The sequence below is a fragment of the Falco naumanni genome, chromosome 8 (assembly GCF_017639655.2).
Source record: "Falco naumanni isolate bFalNau1 chromosome 8, bFalNau1.pat, whole genome shotgun sequence".
Classification (NCBI taxonomy): Eukaryota; Metazoa; Chordata; class Aves; order Falconiformes; family Falconidae; genus Falco; species Falco naumanni.
The window spans coordinates 23,793,992-23,815,666 of NC_054061.1; the positions used below are offsets into that span (position 1 = coordinate 23,793,992).

The window sequence follows — 21,675 nt, forward strand, 5'->3', positions numbered from 1 at the left end:
GGATATTAATAATTGCAGAGGATATTAAAAGCAAAATAGGGGCTGTGCTTCCAGTGTAATCTTTGCGCCTCATTCTGCAAAGCCTTTACACGTGGGAATAACCCCTCTGGTTTCATTAGTGCAAAGGGTTGCTCCTGCTGCCTTGAGCTCCCCCAGAAGTCTCACTCCAGCGCTTAGGATAGGAACTCTGCAGTATTTTACTGGGGTTGTTCTAGCACATGCAGATTTTTCTGGCCCTGACTTTGATTACAGCACAGTATGGTTTTCATGCCAAATGAATAGATACCTACTGTTTTGTATTTGCCTCTTAATTACATCACCTGCCCAGTAATTAAATTTAGCTGGCCACCCTGAGCGCTGAGACCAGGTTAGCACCAACTGTGATCAGCAGTAGAGGCCACTGTTATTTAAAATGCGGGGGGTTGATTCCTATTTTAATGTAAAAATATGTTAGTACTTATTCTCTATAGCAGCTGTCTTTGTGCCATATTTATAGTAGTAACCTCTGGGAGTTAAACCTGGATTTTCAGTCAGTGGGAACAATAAAGATACTGTGAGTAGCTTGTGTAGAGAATAATCTTGTGCAGAGGGACTGCACAATGCACACGGAGCTGTGAGATGGTTTATGTTGGGTCTTGGAGTGAGCTGTGTCTGCAAAGAATAGGTCTGTTTAAAAAAAAAAAAAAAGCATAACTCCTTGAATACACGTGGCATATGGCAGCATATGGCCCTGCAGCCATCGCTGTGCCTATTTGTTCTCCCTTTGTTGTGAAGAACTTTGTCAAGTTTCTGGGAACTTGTTAAGGAGGTATATAGCCTCCTGCGTGATGTGCGTTAACCTCAATTTTCGCTGAAAGTTGCAGAGGCCCGAGGACGCTTGGTCTTGTTTCAAGTCAAGGCTCCGGTTCTTGATGAGTACATCTTGTGTGAGAGGGAGGCAGAGGATGGGCTAGTGTAACCTTCCTGCTAATGCAGTCAGTCTTCCTTTCTGGGTGGCTGCTTCGGGTTTTGGCTACTTCCACTGTCAGTGTGAAGAGACCTCAGCCCCACTAGGCACACAGAGCTATGGTCTGGAGTCAAATAGGCTTTAAGATACACCTTTTTTTTTTTTTTTGGAGCAGTGCTGATGTCCTGAATCACACTGAAGTTTGAGCAGGCTGTCATTGCTTATTATTAAAGATGGGAGCGTAAATGGTTACATGGGATTTTATTATTCTTTTTTTAAGTGAATGAATGAATAGAACAATGACTGCAATGGAAGAGAAGTGACAAAGCAATGAAGAAAACCAATCTAATAATAGTAACAATAACAATAAACAAATCTTTAGTTACTTAAACCTGGCAATGTATGGCAAATAGAAGGAGCCACCTCTCTCTTGGGGTTATATTGACCTTTCACGTGTGTGCCCTGTTCTAGTAGTAAAGAAGAATCTTCTGCCATTATTTCCATGCACATACATACCAAGTTCAGATGTATTCTATATAAGCAGTTTTAAAGACCTGTATCACAATGTAACTTGAAATATTATCTCTAAATACATATCCTGAAAAACAGCCAGTGATCTTCGTCATGTGGAAAAGATCACTCTTGTGGGCAAGACATGGTTGCCAAAGATGGGCTTTGCCTGTGTAGGTCAGTGCTGTGGGTAAGAGGGCACTGTGAATAGGCAGGGACGGCTGCTCCTGGCTTGGACGAGGTGCCCAAGATGTTTTTAATGCTCTGGACTGAGCCTCCTCCTCTGGCCAGGGGCAGCGGGCTCAGCACAGAGTCATCTGCACCAGGGGTTTTGAGACCTCAGCTTTCTGTTCCGCTTTGGTAGGATGGAATCTTGGGATTTCATCTATGTGGCAGGAAGAATGCTTCCTGCCTGCTCTTGTACTAAGTACTGTTGGTTACAGTTCTCATGCAGATGACTTGTTATCATGAGACAAACTCGATGCAGGTAGAGGAAAAATGGTACTGGTTTGGAATGAACCCTTCCCTCTTTTGCTGCTCAGGTAGACAGTAATTGTGCCTGGTGTGGGTTGGAATGTGGTTTGGCTTGAGAGGAAAGGTTACTTTACTGTTTTCTGTGTTTCAGTCTAAAACTGAATTTCTTGGGAAATGAACAAAGTGTTTGGAAGCAAGCCCTTCTTCTAGCAGCCTAGCTGTGCGTGTAACTGTGTGGCATCCTAGCACCCCACCAGTCCCTTCCAGAGGCACCATATTTCAGGTGCAGGTCTCTGATCAGAGGTTTCAGCAGCTGGAGGAACCACAAGCACTATAGTGTCCAGTTAATCCTGAATGGCTCTATTCAATGGGAAGAAATACTTTCTGATTCTTGCAAAGCAAAGATCCTAAAAACTTTCAATCCTTATGATAGTATTTAATCTGGCCGAAGTGACTAGCAGTAGCCAGTCTCTCCATGTTTCCATGTCTTAGCCAAGAAATGGAATTTCAGCTCCTCTGCGTGCAAGTTTAGCGTGTCCTGGCAGTGCTGTAACAGCACCTAACGTCCTAATCATGGTACTTCTCTGCTCTTGTTGGAATTGGAGATAGGGGAGAGATGTGTAAGTTACAGTGTCCACCTCTATAAAAGGACATTTGAATGAGCTTGGATATTGAAGGACATGTCAAGATTGCACCTAGAAGTCTGCTTTTGATGCTTTGATTCTTGGCAACATAGTTCACTAAAAAACCAAAACCAGCCACGAAAGCACCACCGAAAGGCAGCTGCACTGTACTGTCCCTCTCCTGCAGGGTAGGCAGGAGTCTGCAGTTCCACCCAGAACCTGTGTGGTTCTTACTCTGCCATACAGCGTCAACATAATGCAGCAGAATCAACGTGGAACAAAGTGCAATATAAGACAAGTTTCCATAGCTGTCTGTCTGTCAGTAAATGTAAATTTTTCTTTTACTAATTATTACGTAAGTTGCGGGCTTCCTGTGCAGCAGGGCTTCTGTGCACTAGCCCTCGGTTAGGATTTTGCTGGCTGTCCCCAACCTTGCAGAGATAGAAATGTGACAATCCAGGCTGAGCATGAAAAATGGTATGTAGGAGAAAGTTGCGTTGTGCTTTACAAGGCCGTGTTTGTCTGTTTTCCAGTATAAAACAGCTAAACAATGATGAGCAATCATATTGCTCTCTTAAACCTCCATTGTGCTGTATGTGTGCTCACACACTTTGATGTCTGCTAGAAATCTTTTAGTTGAGGTCCTGACCGGTTAAAAAGCATTGGAGTGACCCCTGGTTCAGCTCTCTGGTCTGCTGTGTAACCTCTGTGTTCAGCATCAGGACAGGATCTTTAGGATTTTTGCCGCCTTTGCAGGAGGTGAAACTGCCTTGAGCATCCAAAAACCTGTGGGAAAGCTTGAGGGTCCCAAGTGGGTTTCCTGTTGTGGGGAGGAACTAAGAGGAGGCACAGGAGGAGAGGCAGGCAGGGGTGAGGGCAGGAGTGATCTTTTTTTCCCTGAAGTGTTTCATGCTGTCCCTAGCTCTGATATTCAAACGCCAGCAAACCATTCAAAATAATTGGCTGCCTCGAGGTGTGCTGCCAGTCCTGATACTTTGTCATTTTAAAGCTCCATGGATTTTCAAAGTGAATTCTCTGTTATTGCAAAGACATTTTTCATGTTCTCAGCTGAAAACAACGTGTGCATGTGAATGCAGCTGCTAGGGCTTTCCTCTTCAGTGGCATGTATGCTTTAGTAAGCATAGTGATTGCCATGTGTGCTCAATGTCTGCTTATTCCTAGATGGAGAGATGCACTCAAAATGCCCATAGCTAGTCCTTGGTTAATGGATAAGGCAGAAGCTTTTTCGCTGAGCAGGGCATGTTTTCAGAAATGCTTTCTGGGTTGTGATGGACTCTGCAGCACCCTAAATCTTTTCAAGAGAGACTGCATGTCATCTGGCTTATTGGAGCTTCTAATGGATTGATGCTTTAATTGCACAAGCTATATGACAGAGCATTACAAGTTATGGCTGGATAGAGAGCAATTCAGATCTGTATATTTATGGCAGTTGGGAAAAAAAATTATTTGCAACCTCACTGAAGTCTTTATTTTTTTTCCCCCTTTTGAAACCATAACAGCTAAAAGTATTTTCTTCTGCTCTTTTCTTCAGCAAGCAGGAAGGCTGTTTGTAGCATCAGGAAGACAATGCATGTGAACTTTTCCTTTCTGAATAGCCCGGGGCAGAGAAACACCACGTTTGCTAGGGATATTGTGTTACCCTTTCCAGTCATCCAGCCACCTCGGCACATATTGTTCAGCAGTCGCAAGTGTAAGACCAGCCAGTGAGCAAGAGGAACTGATGATTTACCATTATTTTGTAGTTGCTGAATAAACAGATCCACTGTTCTTTCTGTTTTACCCTTTTTCCCTAGCGTTTTTGGGATTGCTTCAAAACTCAGTGTTTTTATCAAAGCTGAATTATACTAATTGATGAGGGAGGAAAGTGAATGAGGGAGAAAATAAATAATAAATTGCAAGAAAAATTAATTCACAGAAGTGCAGAAGTAAAAAGGCTGTGAAATAAGAAACGAGTCTTTCATTGCCTTGAAAAATATAATTACCTAGCAAAGCCTGTTTGCCTTGGAATTGTCAGATCTGGTGTGCATTTGAACTCATTGCATATGCTTCCACTTCAAAAAGTTTCTCTCTCTCCCAGGGGGTCGTGAGTTTGAGGATGAATGACAGTTAGCACGATAATTGGTCCTTGAATATTATGCACAAATGTGAAACCGTGGACATAAGCAGTATGCCCCAAATTATCAGCTTGCTGCTCTAAGCAGTATGAAAATAAAGAAATTAAGGAGTGTTCTTGATAAAGTTCTGGTGTACAGAAGAAGATAGGGAACGCCTTCTTTCCTCTTCTCTTACTTCTGTAAGACTACTAATGTAATTCAGTTTTCGTTATGTGGTTAGGCAGTCAGTTATACTTTCCCAGCTGTGACAAGAGCATGGGTGCATCGTAGTGTTTAGCATTTTTACATCTATTGCAGTTCCAACAAATACGAGCTGTCAGTCCAGAACTTCATTGCATTTGGTGCTGTACAGGCATGAGTATTTGTGTTGGCTTTGTTGCACAATATTCTGTCAATATTGCTATCAATATTCTGATCTTCAGTCAAAAAATTTAAACAAAAGCAAAAATTAACTAAAATTGATGCTTTTGTCTGTGCACAGTTTTTAAAAGTAGTTAAAAGCTGGGCTTCTGAGAATATGACAACAGTTATTTTTAATTTATGGACTGGTGGTGTTACAGTAGTTCCCAGAAGCCTTAATCAGGTTCTGAGTCCCATTTTGTGAGTAGAAGTCACTGCTGCCAAGAGTCAGTGTAACTACAAATGCATCTTGGCTGGTGAATGCAGAGTGCAGAGATCACGGGTGGTGTTAGCTGAAGCGTGAGAGATGACCCGGAAGTCGGTGAGATGACTTGCAAGGGTAAGTGTGCGTACCTGGTAGGACTGTGTAGCCCTGCGCCGTGTGGGGCAGCAATTGAGCCGAGGAAAGTAAACTTAATCTTGGTTGATTTGGTCTTCTGCTCTGAGCATATGTGGGCACTCACATGCCTTGGCCCATGCTTACTGTATGTAACAGAATGCCAGTTTTCATTGCTTACCCTGGACTGCTTTTTCTGTCCATCTTGCCGCTGTTTGCAGAACTGTGCCTTGTTTTCAGTGTGATGCTGCAGTTCAGCATCATGTGAGTCACAATCCTGGGGCTGCATCTTTCAGATAAGCCACTTGCTATTTGGCATAACTTGCAAGAGAAGGGATCATGCGAATGTGATTGTACCAATCCGTATCATTTGGCATACAGGCAGTGATTAGCATTGAAGAGCAGCCTGGGGTAGCCTTGCAGTATCAATCAGCTGCTTTGGTTAGGACTACTTTGTTCTGACAGCATTAAATAAGTCAGCGTTAAAACATACACCACTAAAAGCCAGTATGGAAAACTGCATCCAGCGTAGGTATCTGTTTCTATGAAATTCCCTTGCAGAGCTACACTTAATCGTATACAGGGGACTTGAATAAATAGATAGATATGAGCCTGTGCACGTTTTGTGCACCATTTCCCTACACAGATGATTTCTGTAGTCCACTTACGTGCGTGATGCTGCTATCTGTCCTGTCGGTGATGTGTTCTGTGCTTTGTTCTCATACACCTTTCAGTCCGTAGAAAATTAAGGGGGAAATGACACGGTCATAGAGCATGTGAGTGAGGAGCAGTGCCTGCTGCTCTCGATGGCAGCAGTAGTGGCTTTGTCTTAGCCTGGAGGCATGCGAGGATGTGGTGTCTTCTTGTTGCAGTGTATTATGCCAGGTAGGGCTAAAATCTTGGAAAGAAGCACATTCCTACTGCCATATATTATTTGTATTTATTATTATGCCTTTTGATTTACAATTTGGTGAGTGTGATTACTTTTCCTTCTTCCTTTCTGCTGTTATTGAAGCTTTATTGTCTTAAGTAAAAATGTGATGATCAGCACTTACAAAGCATTTTGTATCTTCAGAGTGTTTAGTTTAGTGAACAACAAATGATAAGCTGTTCTTCTCTACCACAAAGTTGGTCTGTCTTTGCAGCTCCTGGTCTGGATGTTTTTTTGGTGGGGGGGTTGTTTGGGCTTTTTTTCCTGTCTTTTTTTATGGCTTTGAACAGTGCAGGCTGTGGTATGAAGGACAGGCTATTATTTTAGGACAAGAATATTTGACCACGTAAATTCAGTCTCCCACTTACAGACTTCAGTTGCTGAAGAGATAGGTTGGAACAGTAGACTAGGCAGGTGGTCTCCTGCTACCAATTTTGCCTAGGTGCAATGACTTGGCGTGCTTTGCACTCTCGCTTTTGACCAGGGAAGACATGTTCTTATGCCTCTGTTGGTGACGCATTTGGTAGCTGAAGTTTTAATCTTGCCACCGAGATGGGGAGAGAAGGGTAACTGGCAGCCAGTGAGGAGAGCCAGAGGTGTCTTTGGCGCATGCCTAGCCAAGTGCTGTGGCTGCTGAGTTCCCTGGTCTCTGCTACATCCCGAAGGAAGCAGAAGGAAGAGCAGCGTGTCTAGCTTTTGAGCTAGGAAAAGCTGTGCTGCTGCCAGCAGCTACTGCTGGTTTGCAGCCTGTTGAGGTTAGGCTGGTTCCAGCTTGAGACCTCGAACACGTGTGCCTCTGCAGGCACCCGGCTGCTGAGAGGCACCTTGCCCTTTCCAGCTCACCTTGGGCTGCGGGGTGCAGGCTGGCCAGCTGGCCTGGCAAGGAATTTTTCTGGTCTGTTTAAATCATAGCTGTGTGTTAGCTCCTGTTAGGCAAATCCTGTTCTTGACATAGAGGAAATTTGCCCTCCCTAGTGACAGTGCCATGCTTATGGCCAAGTTATGAGTATGTAGCAAGAAGAGAGCATATGCTCATCAGTGGTTCGTTGCCAGAAGTTTTGTAATGGATATGTGTTCACATCAATATTTAAGAATATGGAGTATTGTATGGAGTATTACCATAGTAACTTCTATGGTAGATTACATAGAATATGTGTCCCTATGCTGCAGGATATAAATTAAAGGGAAAAAAAAATTGAAAGGCATAATGCTGGAGAATAGCTCTCTTGTAACATGTATAGAGTTACAGCTTTTGGAGCTGTATAGAGATATAAATGCATAGATATATATGTCTTCAATTTGTGGCTAGAAATGTGATGATGTTAACAGAAATTATTTGTTACATTGGTTATATAGTATGATACAGCATATGTTGTCCAGTGCGTTACTCCTTTCCCTTATTTAAAAACAGAAATTGTGTCTCTTAGCAGTGGTCAAATGTTGCCGTATATTCCTCCTACTGAGTACGGTACTGGGGCCAGATTGTTCTGCAGCTCTGTGTTGTCCTGATCCTTTTGAAGTTCTCTCTTTTTTTTTAATTGTGTTTTTGTGTAGTTATTTTTCCTAAGACATGCAAAATATGTAGGTTAAAAAGTTAGACTACAGTGTGAATTGTATGCAGCTCTTTACACTAAACTCGATAGGCTGACTTCCATAGCAGCCCTTAACAGCCCAGCCGAACGGTGTGATACAGACCCTGGGGAGCGCGTGGCTGCCGCGTCACCTGCAGCCGGTGCGGGGCATTGGGCTGGGGAGGGTGAACCGCAGACCTCTCCCCTGTTGGGAGCAGACTAATGACCCAAACACAAATGAGTCAAATCCTGTATTGAACAGAACAGGATTCTGCAAGGCTGGAATCTGACTTAAGCAAAGGCTGTCCTTCAGCAGACAGATTTACTCATTTACTAGGAAAAATTCCATTTGCTTGGGAAGTGGCTCAGTAGGGAATGTGTATTTCCCATTTACCGTTTGCCCTCAGTGGAAATACCCAGCCGTGCACACCTCCATCAGCAGTGCTCCTTGAAGTCTAGGTGTGAATCCTGGTTTTGCTAGGCTTCTTGGTCAAGAGTGTGTTTGAGGTTTTGGAGAGAGGGGGCTTGGTATGAGATTCATAATGAATAGACGCTGCCTTTACCTCACCTTACTTGTTTTGCAAAGTTGAACCCCTGTCTTTCAGTTGGCTCCATGCAGACATAAAGATCAGCATTGCAGGATGCTGGAGGCAGGTTGCTTTATGAAAGGCAGAGAAGAGCCACTGTGTACTTCAGATGTTGCCAGGCATCCTGAATGGTGTCCTGGACAAAAAAATCTAACTGTGGCAGTACCTTACTTCCTCCCTTATAGCCTGTTGCTTTCTGCTGCTGCTTGTACATGCCGTTTTGATTTCGTATCATTGTATAGCTTTTGTGTTGCCCTGTTGAGTAGCTTTTAATAATGTGACTTTTGCCACTTTTTCCCTCTTGAAGCACAGAACAAAGCTTTATGTGAGTGGCACCCACAGCGGGGAGGGAAGTGCTTACACAATGGTACTGTATTTACAGGGAGGGGTGATTCTAACCCAACTTTAATACCTTAATTATGTTTAATGTGACCTAGCCCTTGACAATCTTGAATGACAGGATTTAAATATAAAGATTTCTGAATGGTGCCCACAACTGAGCTGTACTTCACTGTCTCAGTAAGAAAGTGAAGAAATTATGTGAAAGTGGAGAGAGGCTTTTCTTGGGATTTTTGTCTTTGGCTTAGTGCACCTGATTGGTTTATTTCTTTGCTAAGTTCTGCACATTTATTATGCTAGCAACAATATGTAAAATCCACTCAAAGAAATTAAGAAACAAATATTTTAAATGTATTTTATGACTGACTGGGGAGGGAGTTTCTATTTCTTACAGATGTTTTCTTAGTGACATAAATTTAATTTCAGGGCTCAGCAGATTCGTACACAAGCAGACCCTCAGACTCTGATGTCTCTTTGGAAGAAGATAGGGAAGCAATCCGCCAAGAAAGAGAACAACAAGCAGCTATACAACTTGAAAGGGCAAAGGTGTGTTCTTTTCAGCTTTAATAATAACTAAGTTACGTGGTATTTATCTTTTGTGTAGTGTTAAAATTCACCCTCGTGGTTTATAATGATGGTGCTATCTTTTGAAATAGTTTGGCAATTGAGTCAAATTATCTGCAGACAAGTTGTTTGGGGGAATAGAGTTTATTGTTGTATAAATGGGGATCTTCTCTAGGGAGCTGAACTCTGCTGGTTTGTGTGAAGTTATTAGGTCTGAATTTTGGTTTTGGCAAATGTTCTCTGCTAGGTTTTTGGGAATTTGATACAATTCTTGATTCAGAAAAGTGTCCGCTGTTTATGATGTGTGTTTCTATTTGTAGTCCAAACCAGTAGCATTTGCTGTTAAGACTAATGTGAGTTACTGTGGAGCTCTGGATGAAGATGTTCCTGTCCCAAGCACTGCCATCTCTTTTGATGCCAAGGACTTCCTACACATTAAAGAGGTAAAACCCAGAAGCAACAAAAGGGAATGTAAAAGGGAATATTTTTACATGCCAAGGACTACGATTTGAACAGCCGAGGCTGAGCCATACCGGATTAAAAAGAGAGCCGAGAGCTGAGTGGAGGCAGGATAGCACAGCACATCTGTCTTGGTTGGTGATCGTGTGGTGGTATTTCAGCCTTTTTATAGTTCCAGCACCCTGGGGTGGTTATCTTGCACTTTTTTAACGCTTGATTTTTCCAACTTGTTGGCTTGTCATGTCACAGGAAGGAAATAACATCTTTCTATGTTTTAAATACCCTTCAACATGGTAGATTCAGATTCATCAAATGAATTTTGTGATGAATCAGAGATTACTGATCCATCACATCTTTCCAATATTCTTTTCATGATAGAATATTGATCAGAAAGTGGAGTAGCACCAGGTTACACCAGGTCTCCATGAAGCACCAGGTAGGCTTGTAAGAGAGGAAATAAGACTTACAATAATACAATAAGAAAAATAAAAAAGAGGACAGCTAGAAAAATAAGGAAAAAGGAATAGGAATAAAAAGGGCCCCAAGTATGGCTTTGGTAGAGAAAAATACATTTTACTGCATGTTGAGCATATTTTCTGCAATTCTTTATCTGAAGCTAGTCCTTCAAATTTGCATAAACCCCCGTTGTTTTGTAGCTTTGTACACAGGCTTGCAGTTTGCAAGAACATTTTTTCATCTGCATTCTGGGTTTATTTTAGATTCTTCAGTACTCATTTGTCTCTTGCTTTGAACATGTGTCCGTCATTGCTTCAGAGCACTGATCTCCCTTAGACTGAGCACATTGAAGGGGAAAACACCTGCTTCTGCACCTCTAGAGGCAGAGATTCATGGTAGAACCTGGGGGGGGGTGGGGGTGGGTTGCTTTGAATTCTTTCTCCCTGAGGGGGACACAGGAGAGGCAGTTGATTCCCTTGTTCCATTTTCTCAATTTGCTGCAAACAGATGGAAATTTGATTTGGATTTTTGTTTGTTTGGGTTTTGTGTGTGTTTCATTTTTTTTTTAGTATTTGTATGGAACAATGCTTGAATGCCTGCTGAGGGAGTGGAGCACTGAGTCTGGATCTGCCTGTCTCTGCATGCAGATGTGATTGCCCCTCTTCATCATTCCCCAAGAATGTGTTGTGTCCAACACCACACCTGAACTCCCTTGATGCATGCCACTTTCTAAACCTGCTTCCCGTCAGGAAAAGCTCCTTTGCTAACTCCCAATGTTGAATGCAGACAGCTTCATCCATTACAGCACTCAGATCACTTTCTTAGCTACGTTCCCCAGTGTTTTCCCACCCATACCAGAAATGTACCCCTACCTGACATACTGTCTTTATAGCGTACCTTGTCCTGTGTAACCATTCAGGTAACTCTGTGCATCACCACTAAAAGAAGTATTTGAACTTGGCTTTCCTAGGATGTGGCTACCTTTATTGTCAGGCCAGGGATTGAATTTAATCTACTAAGCTCCTATCGTGCTGCCCTGTACATTTTTCTAGAGAAGTATGCAAAGTCCATGGCTTGGCATTCTGAGACTTTTCTTCCGAGAACTAAATGGCCAGGATCACATTGCTGCTAAACTGTAAGCCATCTAGCTTACTGGTATTTGTCAGCTCTGCTAAGGGTTTACCATAGTTCCTTTGTTAATGCTGAAACCTTCAGCTTGCCTGAAGCTGTAGCTCAGTAGATTTCAGGAATGGTTGCCCATGCTGGAGTCTGTCTGCATATGGAGAAAGGCTTTGCAGAATTTGTTTTTCAACAATCTGACAGGCTTGCTTGGACTAGAACAAGCATGGTTCCAGATTTTAGAATAGTGCTAAACTAGGTAAGAAGTAAGATCACCCTGCTGACAGGATGAAACATCAGCAGTAACTGAGGAGTAGCTATATTGAGAATGTGTCCTGTATGTCTCATCTGTCTCCTACAAGACTATCCATTATGTGCTTACTTAAAAGATGAACTGGCAACAATTACTGACAATGCAGAAGAAATCATGGGCATGGCAACCAATAGGAATGAACTGTAGTCCTCCCACATGCTGAATAGAAAGAATAACATATGGGAGGTAATGACCTAATGCAAATAGCCCTGCATTCCTTGCTGCATCATTATTATTCGTATTGTTCAGATATTCTCAGCATAATGCTGATTCTGATCTGATGTCTAGAGGCATCACTCAGAGGTCCGTGACCTGCTAATGGAAGAAAGATTCCCATGTTCAAGCTGTACACTTAGAACCAAAATAGAACTGGCAATGCTTGTGGGACTCGGGTTTTACAGTAGTTTATATCCATTGATTGATTTCACTGATTTACAACAGCATAATGCTAACTCCTGAAGTATTTGTCTGTTTTAAAAAATGTAAATAGTTCTGTCAACTTAAGCAGAAGCAGCATATTTAAAGTTAAGCTTTGCTTGCTGATGTTGTCTGAATGGCGGTCATAACAGCATGAAGAGTGGATACTTAAAAAGTTGAAAGGATAATGCAATGGAACCTCTTACATAAATGACAGCTAGGTAAAGAGGACAAGTTTGCATGATGAGGGTATAAGGATTACATCGCCCTTATCTGAGTATGTTAATATTTGTGTGTGTGTATGGGTTCATAAAAAAGCTGATGTATTTTTCAAAGATGTTGAGGCTCTGCATGTTTCGGAGACTTCATTTAGGCACTGTTGTGCATTTGACAACTGGGACATGGTATTCATGTGTTCCACAAGAACTTAAGTGCTTGAGAATATGGAGCCAAGAGAACTGATCATTTTTAAGACGAGATTTCTGTGGTAACTTTTTCCTCAAGGCATGCAGAGGAAATTGGTACACCCGTGCTGGTCTTAATGACTCAAAAGTCAGTTGTGAAAAGTAATGTATCTTTTGAACACTGAGGTGCCTAATGAAGCATAGCAGAGTATAAGATTTTCAGATACTTTTCTTCAAAAGCGCTGCTGGCAACCAGCTACAACAATTCCTTTTCCACTACAATATCCACCATGATACCGCTTTTCATCTTTCCATCATTAAAGTTAGGCCAGACTTTCAATAATGCAGAGAAATGTATGCTGCTAAAGGTTAATGATAAAATTAAATTTTATACTTTCAGGTATACGTTAAAGTTTCATCCTAAAGGTGAATTTTTCTTCAACTTCATAAATTTAAATGTGTATACTTCCAAAGAGTTTGGCTGCTTCTAGGCAGTGGTATATAAAAGCCTTATTTGTATAGATGTGTTACAACTTTGGTTAGAGCTCTACTGTAGTGTTAACCAGATGTGGCTTTGGTTTGTTGCTGGAGCTGTAAGCTTTCTGTCTTGTTCTAGGATAGGTTGGTCTTTTTTTCAGTTTCTAGAATGGTTTTGTAGAGTTTTTCCGCCACACAGAGTTTTCACAAAGGGATAACACATGAATAATGTCCATACCTGGACCTGGAAAGGAGGAAGGAAAAATGGCAGCAGTGGTGGTGGTGATCTTTGGTGTAGGTCATTAATTTTACAAGGAACTGATAATGATGGTTTTGATGGTGATGTGAAGGTGTTATTTTTGTTTTGACTTCTTTATATGCCCTCTATGAGGTAGTTTAGTGGCCGTGGTTCACGAGAAATTGGTTTGTCTCATTAAATCACTATCAGACTCAGCACCTTAGTTGGTGATAACAGAGGAAAAGTCACAGCAGGATGTGTTAGGGCAGTTAAGAAATAAGCCAGTGCTGCCACAGATAACAGCACTTTCCACTGTCTGGCTGCAAAGACGACATCAGCCTTCCCAAATACTGCCTAGCACCTTTTCACTTCACACGGATTGTCCAGCAATCAGACGTCAGCGTGAGTCTGGTTTCGTTGACCAGTATGGAGTTACAGATTGTGGGTAACAAATTAAGGGAATTTTGGACAATGGAGCATTTTGAACTGAAGCCAGTAACCTTTCTATGTTCCAGAAATATAATAATGACTGGTGGATAGGAAGGCTGGTTAAGGAGGGCTGCGAGATTGGCTTTATTCCAAGCCCACTTAGACTGGAGAACATCCGCATTCAACAGGAGCAGAAGCGAGGACGTTTCCATGGAGGGTGAGAATGCTGTAACCTTTTAAAATAATTTAAAATAATTTCTGACACCGGCCAATATTTTCAAAGGTCACTGGATTCTTTTTTATTGCAGTGCCTCTGGAGGAGTGTTTGAGTTGGGATTCCAAATGGAAATAAGTATTTGCAGAGAATAGATGTGTTAGATGTTGATGATAAGAAGCAAGAAAAAAGATGCGTATTGACTTTAGGAAAGATCAGTGGTATGGTATGAGTGGTAATGACAGAAGTTTCTGAAGGGCTAGAGAGTTCTATATCCCCCATGGGTTTAAGTCAACTTGGTGCTCAAAGACTGCCAGATTTTTTTCCCCAACTGTTTGCTCTTTAGGTTATGGCATTTTTCTTCTTGTTTTTTCTATCTCTCCATTTAGGCCAAACTCAGACTTTTCAAACTTTTAAAGATGAACTTTGTCATTTGACTTCCTTTATTCTTCATCTTCCCGCCTAACCGTTCTGTGTCTCCATGCTGCTAGAGCAGGAGATTGCAAGTCCCTGGAAAAATAAAATTTGGCCACAGGTCTAGGAATTAAAACTGATTTCTCATAATCTCAGTTCAGACACTGAAGTCACTCTTCTATTGGCTGAATACACAAAATACTTTTTTTAAAAAAATAAAATACTTTACTACTTACACATTATTCCCACTAATTGAAAATGAAATTTAAATGTTCACACAGATAATAAGGAGAACAAGACCTTTAGTACTTCAGAGTAAAGAGACATTAGCCAATTGAGTCTGGATCTAATAGATAGCAGTAAGAGGAGCATAATTTAGCCTGTATAGTACTGTCAGGGAGTTGGCATACTAATATACTTAATCAAGGTCAGGAATCATTTCAAGTATCAACCATTTGGGGAAATGTTTTTAGAGTGATTGAACAGCATTAACTGTGCTTTTTCCAGATTGCTTTTATAATATTTGAAATAGCTTCAGAGGAATCCAGTATATCTCAATGTACAGAAAGAAGATTATCTAATTCAGAGAGATGGACACTAACAGAGTATTTAGGATACTGTTTCAGATACAGCATGTTAGAAAAATTCTCTGCTTGTGTGAATGGGCATGACTCCACTGAATCACCAATTCTTCCAAAGATTTTGTCTAATTTCACCCACGGAGAATATTAGGAATGAAATCAAGTGTGAAAGGGACAGAGGAAATATCATAAAGGATATCTATTAACATTTTAAGTAGTCTACACTAGCACGCCTGGATTTGTGTGATAGAATTGAAAGTAATGTAAAATGACAAAACAGTTTATTTTTGAGCCCCTTTGTTAGATAAAGTCATATGGTATTTATACCTTAAGATTTATTTAAAAGCTCTGACTAGCTGTGACACTAAGGCTCTATGTGATGAAGAATTCTAGTTTTGTCTAAGTAAGGCAGTAAAAAGTCATCTATAAAGAGGGTTTCTGGAGTCTAGTGTATGTTTGCAAAGGGTTTGTCCAGTCCAGGAGTAAACAATCCCTGCTCTGGAGAGCATGTGGCAAGAAAGCAAGGACAAAATACTGATGGGGACTAGTATCCTCTTGCTGTTCTGTATGTAATGAAAAATCCTAAACGCTGTGCTAAAGATTTGGATTGTAACATGGGACTATGTCACCTGTAGTGAACGGGTTGCTTGAACAGTCCTCTCTGCCCTGAGCTCTCCTTCCCTCCTCACGTCTCCTCAGCAGCTTGTGCAATGAGCTGAACCAGAGACCTGATTTACCTGAACATCTTCCCCCTCCCCAAACCAGTTTGCTGTTCCAGTCTGCTGCCGGTTTGCTGCACAAGCAGTTGTGCTGGGTGCATCACACAGGGGGAGGAGGGCAGGGCACAGGGGCAGAGCTGCCTGGCTGGAAGCAGGGACCTACAGCGAGTGGAAGAAGGAGCTACTTAAAGCACTGTTGCTACACAACAGAAGCTATTAACACTGTCAGCGAAGATCCCAGACCTCCCGAGAGATGTGTCTGGCTAGTCACACATGCTGGTAGAGACCCAGCAAGACAGAGTGATGTGGGGGGGATCTTGTGCAGAGCTGGGCTGTGCACTGGGTTTAGCAGATGGCTCTTACTAGAGCAGCTGTGTTTCCCAGCCTAGAGGCAGATCACAGAAAAGCTTTGCTCAGTCTGTAGTGGACCCTGCTCTCCCCTTGTAGCCTGTATGTAGCTCTTCCAGATGTGGAGGTCTGCTTAATTACAGACACTTTGGTTTCCCCATGTCCCTGCTTGGTACTCTTCACCTCTCACTTCAGAGGCAGCTTTCTTGCAGCATGAATGTGGGTGAAGACTCTCCTTTACTGTGTGATTTCTCGTGGGGCAATTTCTCATAGCTGCTGCCTAAAGCCTCACACATTTGCATCTCTGGTGCTTGGTGTTAATGGGGCTCTTTCTGGTACCATAGGAAATCAAGTGGAAATTCTTCTTCAAGTCTTGGAGAAATGGTTTCTGGCACATTTCGAGCCACACCTACTTCCACGGGTAAGAGAGAATTTTATTTAAGGAAACTCTTGCTATTTCTAATACTTCTATTTTAAAAGCTGTATCTGAAAAATGCAGGTTTCCCCCCTTTGCTGACTTAAGACATTTAACAGAAAAGGGTTTGCATGTGGAGGTGGAGAAAGACATCTATTTCTAGACATGCGTAGTTGCTAAGGGACTGGGGAAAAAATCCTGGGGAAAGTGGCAGCTGCCCCAGAATGGAATGAATGACCAGTTTAAACAGGGCTGACCAAAAAGGGAGGTACACTGAGAGAAATCAAAAGTGTGATGACAAAGGGGTTTTTGTGTGCAAGTGTTATTGTTGTTATACACAATGTGTGGTTTAACTAAGTTCTCATTTGGTCTTTTAGCAAAACAGAAACAAAAAGTGGTAAGTACTACTTTTGTATCAATCTATTTAATTCTAATACAGGATTTTTATATGGATCTTCTTTTGATTAATGATCTGAAGGATTGTTTTCTTTTTCTAGACAGAACACATTCCCCCGTATGATGTAGTGCCATCAATGAGACCTGTTGTCTTGGTGGGTCCATCACTGAAAGGCTATGAGGTACGTATGCCAGGTATTTGCAACTAGTATTTTCTTATCTATAATCTTCCTTAGCACATTCCGTGTGTGTAGTCCAGTGCAACTGTTCATGATAATTTGAAGTGATCTTAGATTAAATAATTGTCAAAAAATGTTGTATAAGATATATACAAAAAATGTATAAAGTGCATAGGTAGCATTTCACACAGTTTGGGTGAAGTACCAGCTGAATTTTCTTCTGCTTTGCAACAGTATCTGTTATTTGTGATGTCCCAGCTGAAGGGCAGGTACGTACTAGCGTTCTTTGCAGTTTTACTGCTTCAAACACAGTGCACAGCTGTTACTTTCAGTACAGTTATTCTTGATTACATCAAGTAAGAAAAAGAATTTGTCTGCTACAAGAAAAAGTTGGAGCAGTCGACTAGTTAGACTTCTGTGTACATGTAAAATTTTAGTCAAGCTAGCACATGCTTTGAACTTTATTAGCAAAAATTTTGAAGCAGCTTCCCCACTGTTGCCTTTTTTCACTTCTAAAAACTTTACATCTTCCCATGGAACTCAGTGTTGGCCCATGAAGTAGTTGGACTATTGCGTTGTGTTCAGTTTTGTTCTCCAACACCTGAAAGTGGATGTGGGAACTAATGATTTTTATTTCAGCATGTGTTCTTGACATTTGTTTTTTTTTTAAATTATGATCAGTTTATTGAAATATATACGTAAAGAAATCTTTAACCCTTCCAAATTATTTGCCTCTGTTCAATGTAGAAGTAGGAATGATAACATGTGCAGATGAAGAGGACACCTATTTTTCAAGGCTGCTGCAGATTCAAATAAGCATTTAACACGTGCTAAATGAGCATAGGCTTGTCGCAGGGCATTTTAGTGAACTTAACCATCTGTTACGTGTTTTGCTGAATTAGGAACTAAATGAACATGAACGTAATATCAACAATACGCTTAGTTTAGCTTAATGTTGTTAATACCTTATAGGATATTATTAAATATATTGGAACGGTTCTTTTTGGAAGATTACAGCATGGTACGATTATGAGCATAATGCAGTGTTCTTGCATATTTTTTTTTAAGAATGATTGAAAGTATAGTTTAGCAAAGGAGATACTTCATGTTCTACTCTCTGCCTTTTAATTTTATGGTGATGTTTCTTGACAGGAGTAAATTTCATCCATTGACTTCCATGGTGCTGCACCACAGATTAATTTGCCTAGGGAGTCTCAAGTTTGGAGGGGAGAGAGGGTGTTTGTTAGTACATACCTCTACTTATGCAGTCTTGCCTTTGTTTAAGAAAGTAATACTAAACATGACATCTTGAACATATAAAGGTGTATAAATGGTAACAATTAGAATATTAATTTCAATTACAAATAAGTGGTGTACATAACAGAAACACATTGATATTACTTTGCAACCTTTGTGAGAAAATTCTGTTGACCATTTTTTTTTTTAACTGAATTCTGAAGGAACCATTCTGAAAGATAATCTAGGAGAAATAAACTGCCAGAGGCCTGGGGGCTTTGATTAAGTTCCTGTCTAGACTGGCAGGTAATAGGTGTCAGCCTGAGTTGTCCTGAAAAGGACAAGGAGCTCATTCAATACAGTAGATGACAGCTGTTCGGGCTGAGCATCTCTCAGATGCTTTACCACATACAGGAATGGAAGCATCCATTTTTTCTGCTGTACACCTCTCTGAGAATAGTTTTTCTCTTCTGTTAGAACAGTCACCCAATACAATAAATCTCTGAATTTTTAAGCCAGTTCTAATAATGTTACTGTAGGAAAAAAAAAAAAAAGGTGATCTTTTCAGCCCAAGTAGTCCCATATGCTTCCAACATGTTTTGTAGCCTGTTGAGAATGGTATTGCTACAGAGATGGTGAGGTGTGCTCTGTTATGCCTCAATGCAAGTCAAGACAAGAGCAGAAAGAGTGACAGCTCTCACATCCTCCGTTCTGCATTTTGGAGAATGAGTCAGAAAACTTGCAAGTATTTATTACAAAGTGTGCTGCCAAGAGCGTGAAAATTAAATAATTGCTACCTATAAAAGGTATTGATTGTTGGCAGTATCCTTACCTTCTACATACCTCTTTTCTTACTTTTGACTTCTTTTTCTCCCTGTCAATCTTCCCTGTTCAATCTTCCTCACTTCTGCAAAGGTGACAGACATGATGCAGAAAGCTCTCTTTGACTTCCTGAAGCACAGGTTTGATGGGAGGTGAGAAATACTGTCCTTTTCATGCTTTTTTTCCCCTCCATGTGTTACTAACATCTTAGTGATTTATTTTTCTTTTTAATGCAAGAAGATTGATGCATGTTCAAGACTGATTTACTGGTTTGTATCAGCACTGAGATATGCAGCCAGCTGTGGGGTAGAACACAGCTAATGTATTACTAGGAGTGCATGTATCGTTGTATCTGCTATGTCTGTAGCTGGACCAGCTCAGCCAGCCGCTGAAGTGTGCAAACATCAAAAACGAAGTGTCTCTTGATGTTGTTTTGAAGTTGCTCTGTTTGTGCTACGTTCATTCCTGCACTTTTTGTGCAGTTCCAGGCTCCTTTACAGCAGGATGTTGTCTAAATAAAGCTAATCACACCCTAGCCCTAAAATAAGTATTAGAAACAGCAGATTTCAACAGGGTGCAGTAACAGCCAACACCTAAGAAAAATCAGCTCTTAAAATGTTCTCGGTAGTCAAAAGTACTTAAAAAGGCAGCTTGAAGCAGGAAATGCTGAGAACTAAAATACAGAAAAAAGTGTTTCAGAACTTCAAAAATTGTAAGGAGGGTTCATCTTGTTCAGCTATTCACAGAGAATATTTCCTGATGAGCTGTGAGAAGGATAATTTGGATTTCTTTGCTAGGAACATGGGCTTGGTCCATGGCATCTCCTCCTTTCAAGTGGAACTCATCAGTAGTCGTAGGTGTGTGCTTCATCTTTGGGATGTTCTGCCTTTCCTTCATCCTGGTTTATTCTGTATATTCTAACTGTGAAAAGGAGCTTATACTGTGCCAGCTAGTATATAGCAGTAAGACATTTGAAAATACCTAAACCATTGGCAATAGGGCAGTCAAAATCATAGTGTCTGTTGTTTAGAAGAGGCACAGTAAGGTTTATGGTCAAGATACTTGTTGGGATGCAGTGAGGAGACGACAGTGCTGAACTAACCCATAAAAAGCTTAGACAAAACACGTGATGATCAACTTCTGTGCAAAATATCTCATCTCCTCCCCTGTTTTTAATTGCCCAGCTCAAGTGATTCTAGCAGATCCTACAAACCTAGTGATTGATTTAAAACCTGACAGATGAAGCACTGTATGTGGCAGCCTGCAGTTAAATTTGTCATGTTTCCGAGCTGTTGATGCATCCTGTAAGTGCCTCCTCTCCCCACTCCTGAGCACTGTGACTGCGCTGGTTCCGCTACAGGTGCCTGTTTGCATTAGGTGTAGGTACAGAACCACAGCATATATTCTCTTCCAGCCGCTGACATACGTCTGTCAGCTTTGCATATGCTGGTGGTAACTGAGAGTCATTAGTTTTGGTAGGAAACCATGGCAACTGGAAGTGATAAGTCATCTCCAGTTGCCACGACGTGATTGCTATGACTGTATCCTTTATGAGGTATATTTTTATACCCTGTATGAGAATGTGCTCAGCAGAGGCCTGATCCACGAAGATCAGCACTGCCTGAATACAGAGAAGAAAATGTAAAGCACACCTAGACACATGCACCCATGTAGGCTGCTTAATCTGACGGGAGGCAGGACTGCTCCTTGCCTTGCTCTTCTGTCTCCTCCCTCACCATGCCTTTGGTCTGCACAGGGGGGAGAAGGGAGGGATTCTGCCTGGAGCGAGGTATTTTTTGGAAATCCTATTGCTACTAGCAATATTGGCAACTAGATGAAGTAGAAGTATGAAATTTCAGCATTGAAAAAGTTAAATGCCACAAGCAATCTGATACAATTGAATTTAGCTCTGAGTAACTTGAAAGAAAAGCTGCTGCTCTGTCCTCCTGCCAGCTTTCATAGCTTTGCAGTCTTTCTGCTCCCTGCTTTTCATTTTCTTTCTTCCCATCTCTTCTGCAATTTTGTGACTGGTCCACAGTACCAAGAAAGGAAATGACTGTCCAAGGAGAAGCATTTCAGAAGACCTCAGTGAGACCTGAACTAGCAGGACTCCTTCCCTACCTCTTAATACACTTGGCTTCTGTCAGCTGCTTCTTTTGCAACTGCAACATCCTCTTCTGGCCAGTGAACTAAAGGTGAAGCTCGCAGGCTGTGTGGTGCAGGCCTGCTGAAAGGAGTCTGCTAGAGCTTGGCTGGCACAGGGCATTCAGGGAATGCCTGCTGCAGGGCTCCAGCGACATCGTTTTCTAAATGCATCGTGTTTAATCACTGTTGCATAGACCAAGCCTGACTCTGTACGACACGTAAACAAAACATAGTAAAAGCACGTTTTTTTTCTTAACATCTTTCAGCAACAGTGATACCTAGAATTACTTCTTACCTAGAAAGAATGAAATGCTTTATATATCTGGCACAGTAGGTGAGCGTTTGTGGTCCTTCCTCTGTTACATGTCTCTTATTCCAGCCGTCTAGATTCAGAGATCTAATAGCTCCCTGAGCCAGAGGTGTGATCTGGACCACCATGTTTCATCGTCACCTCTAGACCCACTATCCATTAATTTCT

General features: G+C 41.4%; 1 protein-coding gene across 7 annotated transcripts in view; it reads left to right on the forward strand.

The window, feature by feature from the left end:
* The window catches only part of CACNB4 (calcium voltage-gated channel auxiliary subunit beta 4), a 108,865-nt gene that overhangs the window by 67,448 nt on the left and 19,742 nt on the right, over positions 1–21,675 (forward strand). For 5 of the 7 annotated variants that reach the window (XR_005829488.1, XM_040605001.1, XM_040604998.1 and 2 more), the window contains 7 exons: positions 9,279–9,398; positions 9,737–9,859; positions 13,815–13,945; positions 16,349–16,425; positions 16,797–16,816; positions 16,917–16,997; positions 19,146–19,204. Coding sequence is in view for 6 of the 7 variants with exons in the window: in XM_040605001.1 (XP_040460935.1) it covers positions 9,279–9,398; positions 9,737–9,859; positions 13,815–13,945; positions 16,349–16,425; positions 16,797–16,816; positions 16,917–16,997; positions 19,146–19,204 (611 nt within the window). In the remaining variant the exon portion in view is untranslated. Of the gene's footprint in view, positions 1–5,322; positions 5,428–9,278; positions 9,399–9,736; positions 9,860–13,814; positions 13,946–16,348; positions 16,426–16,796; positions 16,817–16,916; positions 16,998–19,145; positions 19,205–21,675 lie in introns of those variants that run through there. The other 2 variants (XM_040605004.1, XM_040605003.1) reach the window with 2 other exon arrangements.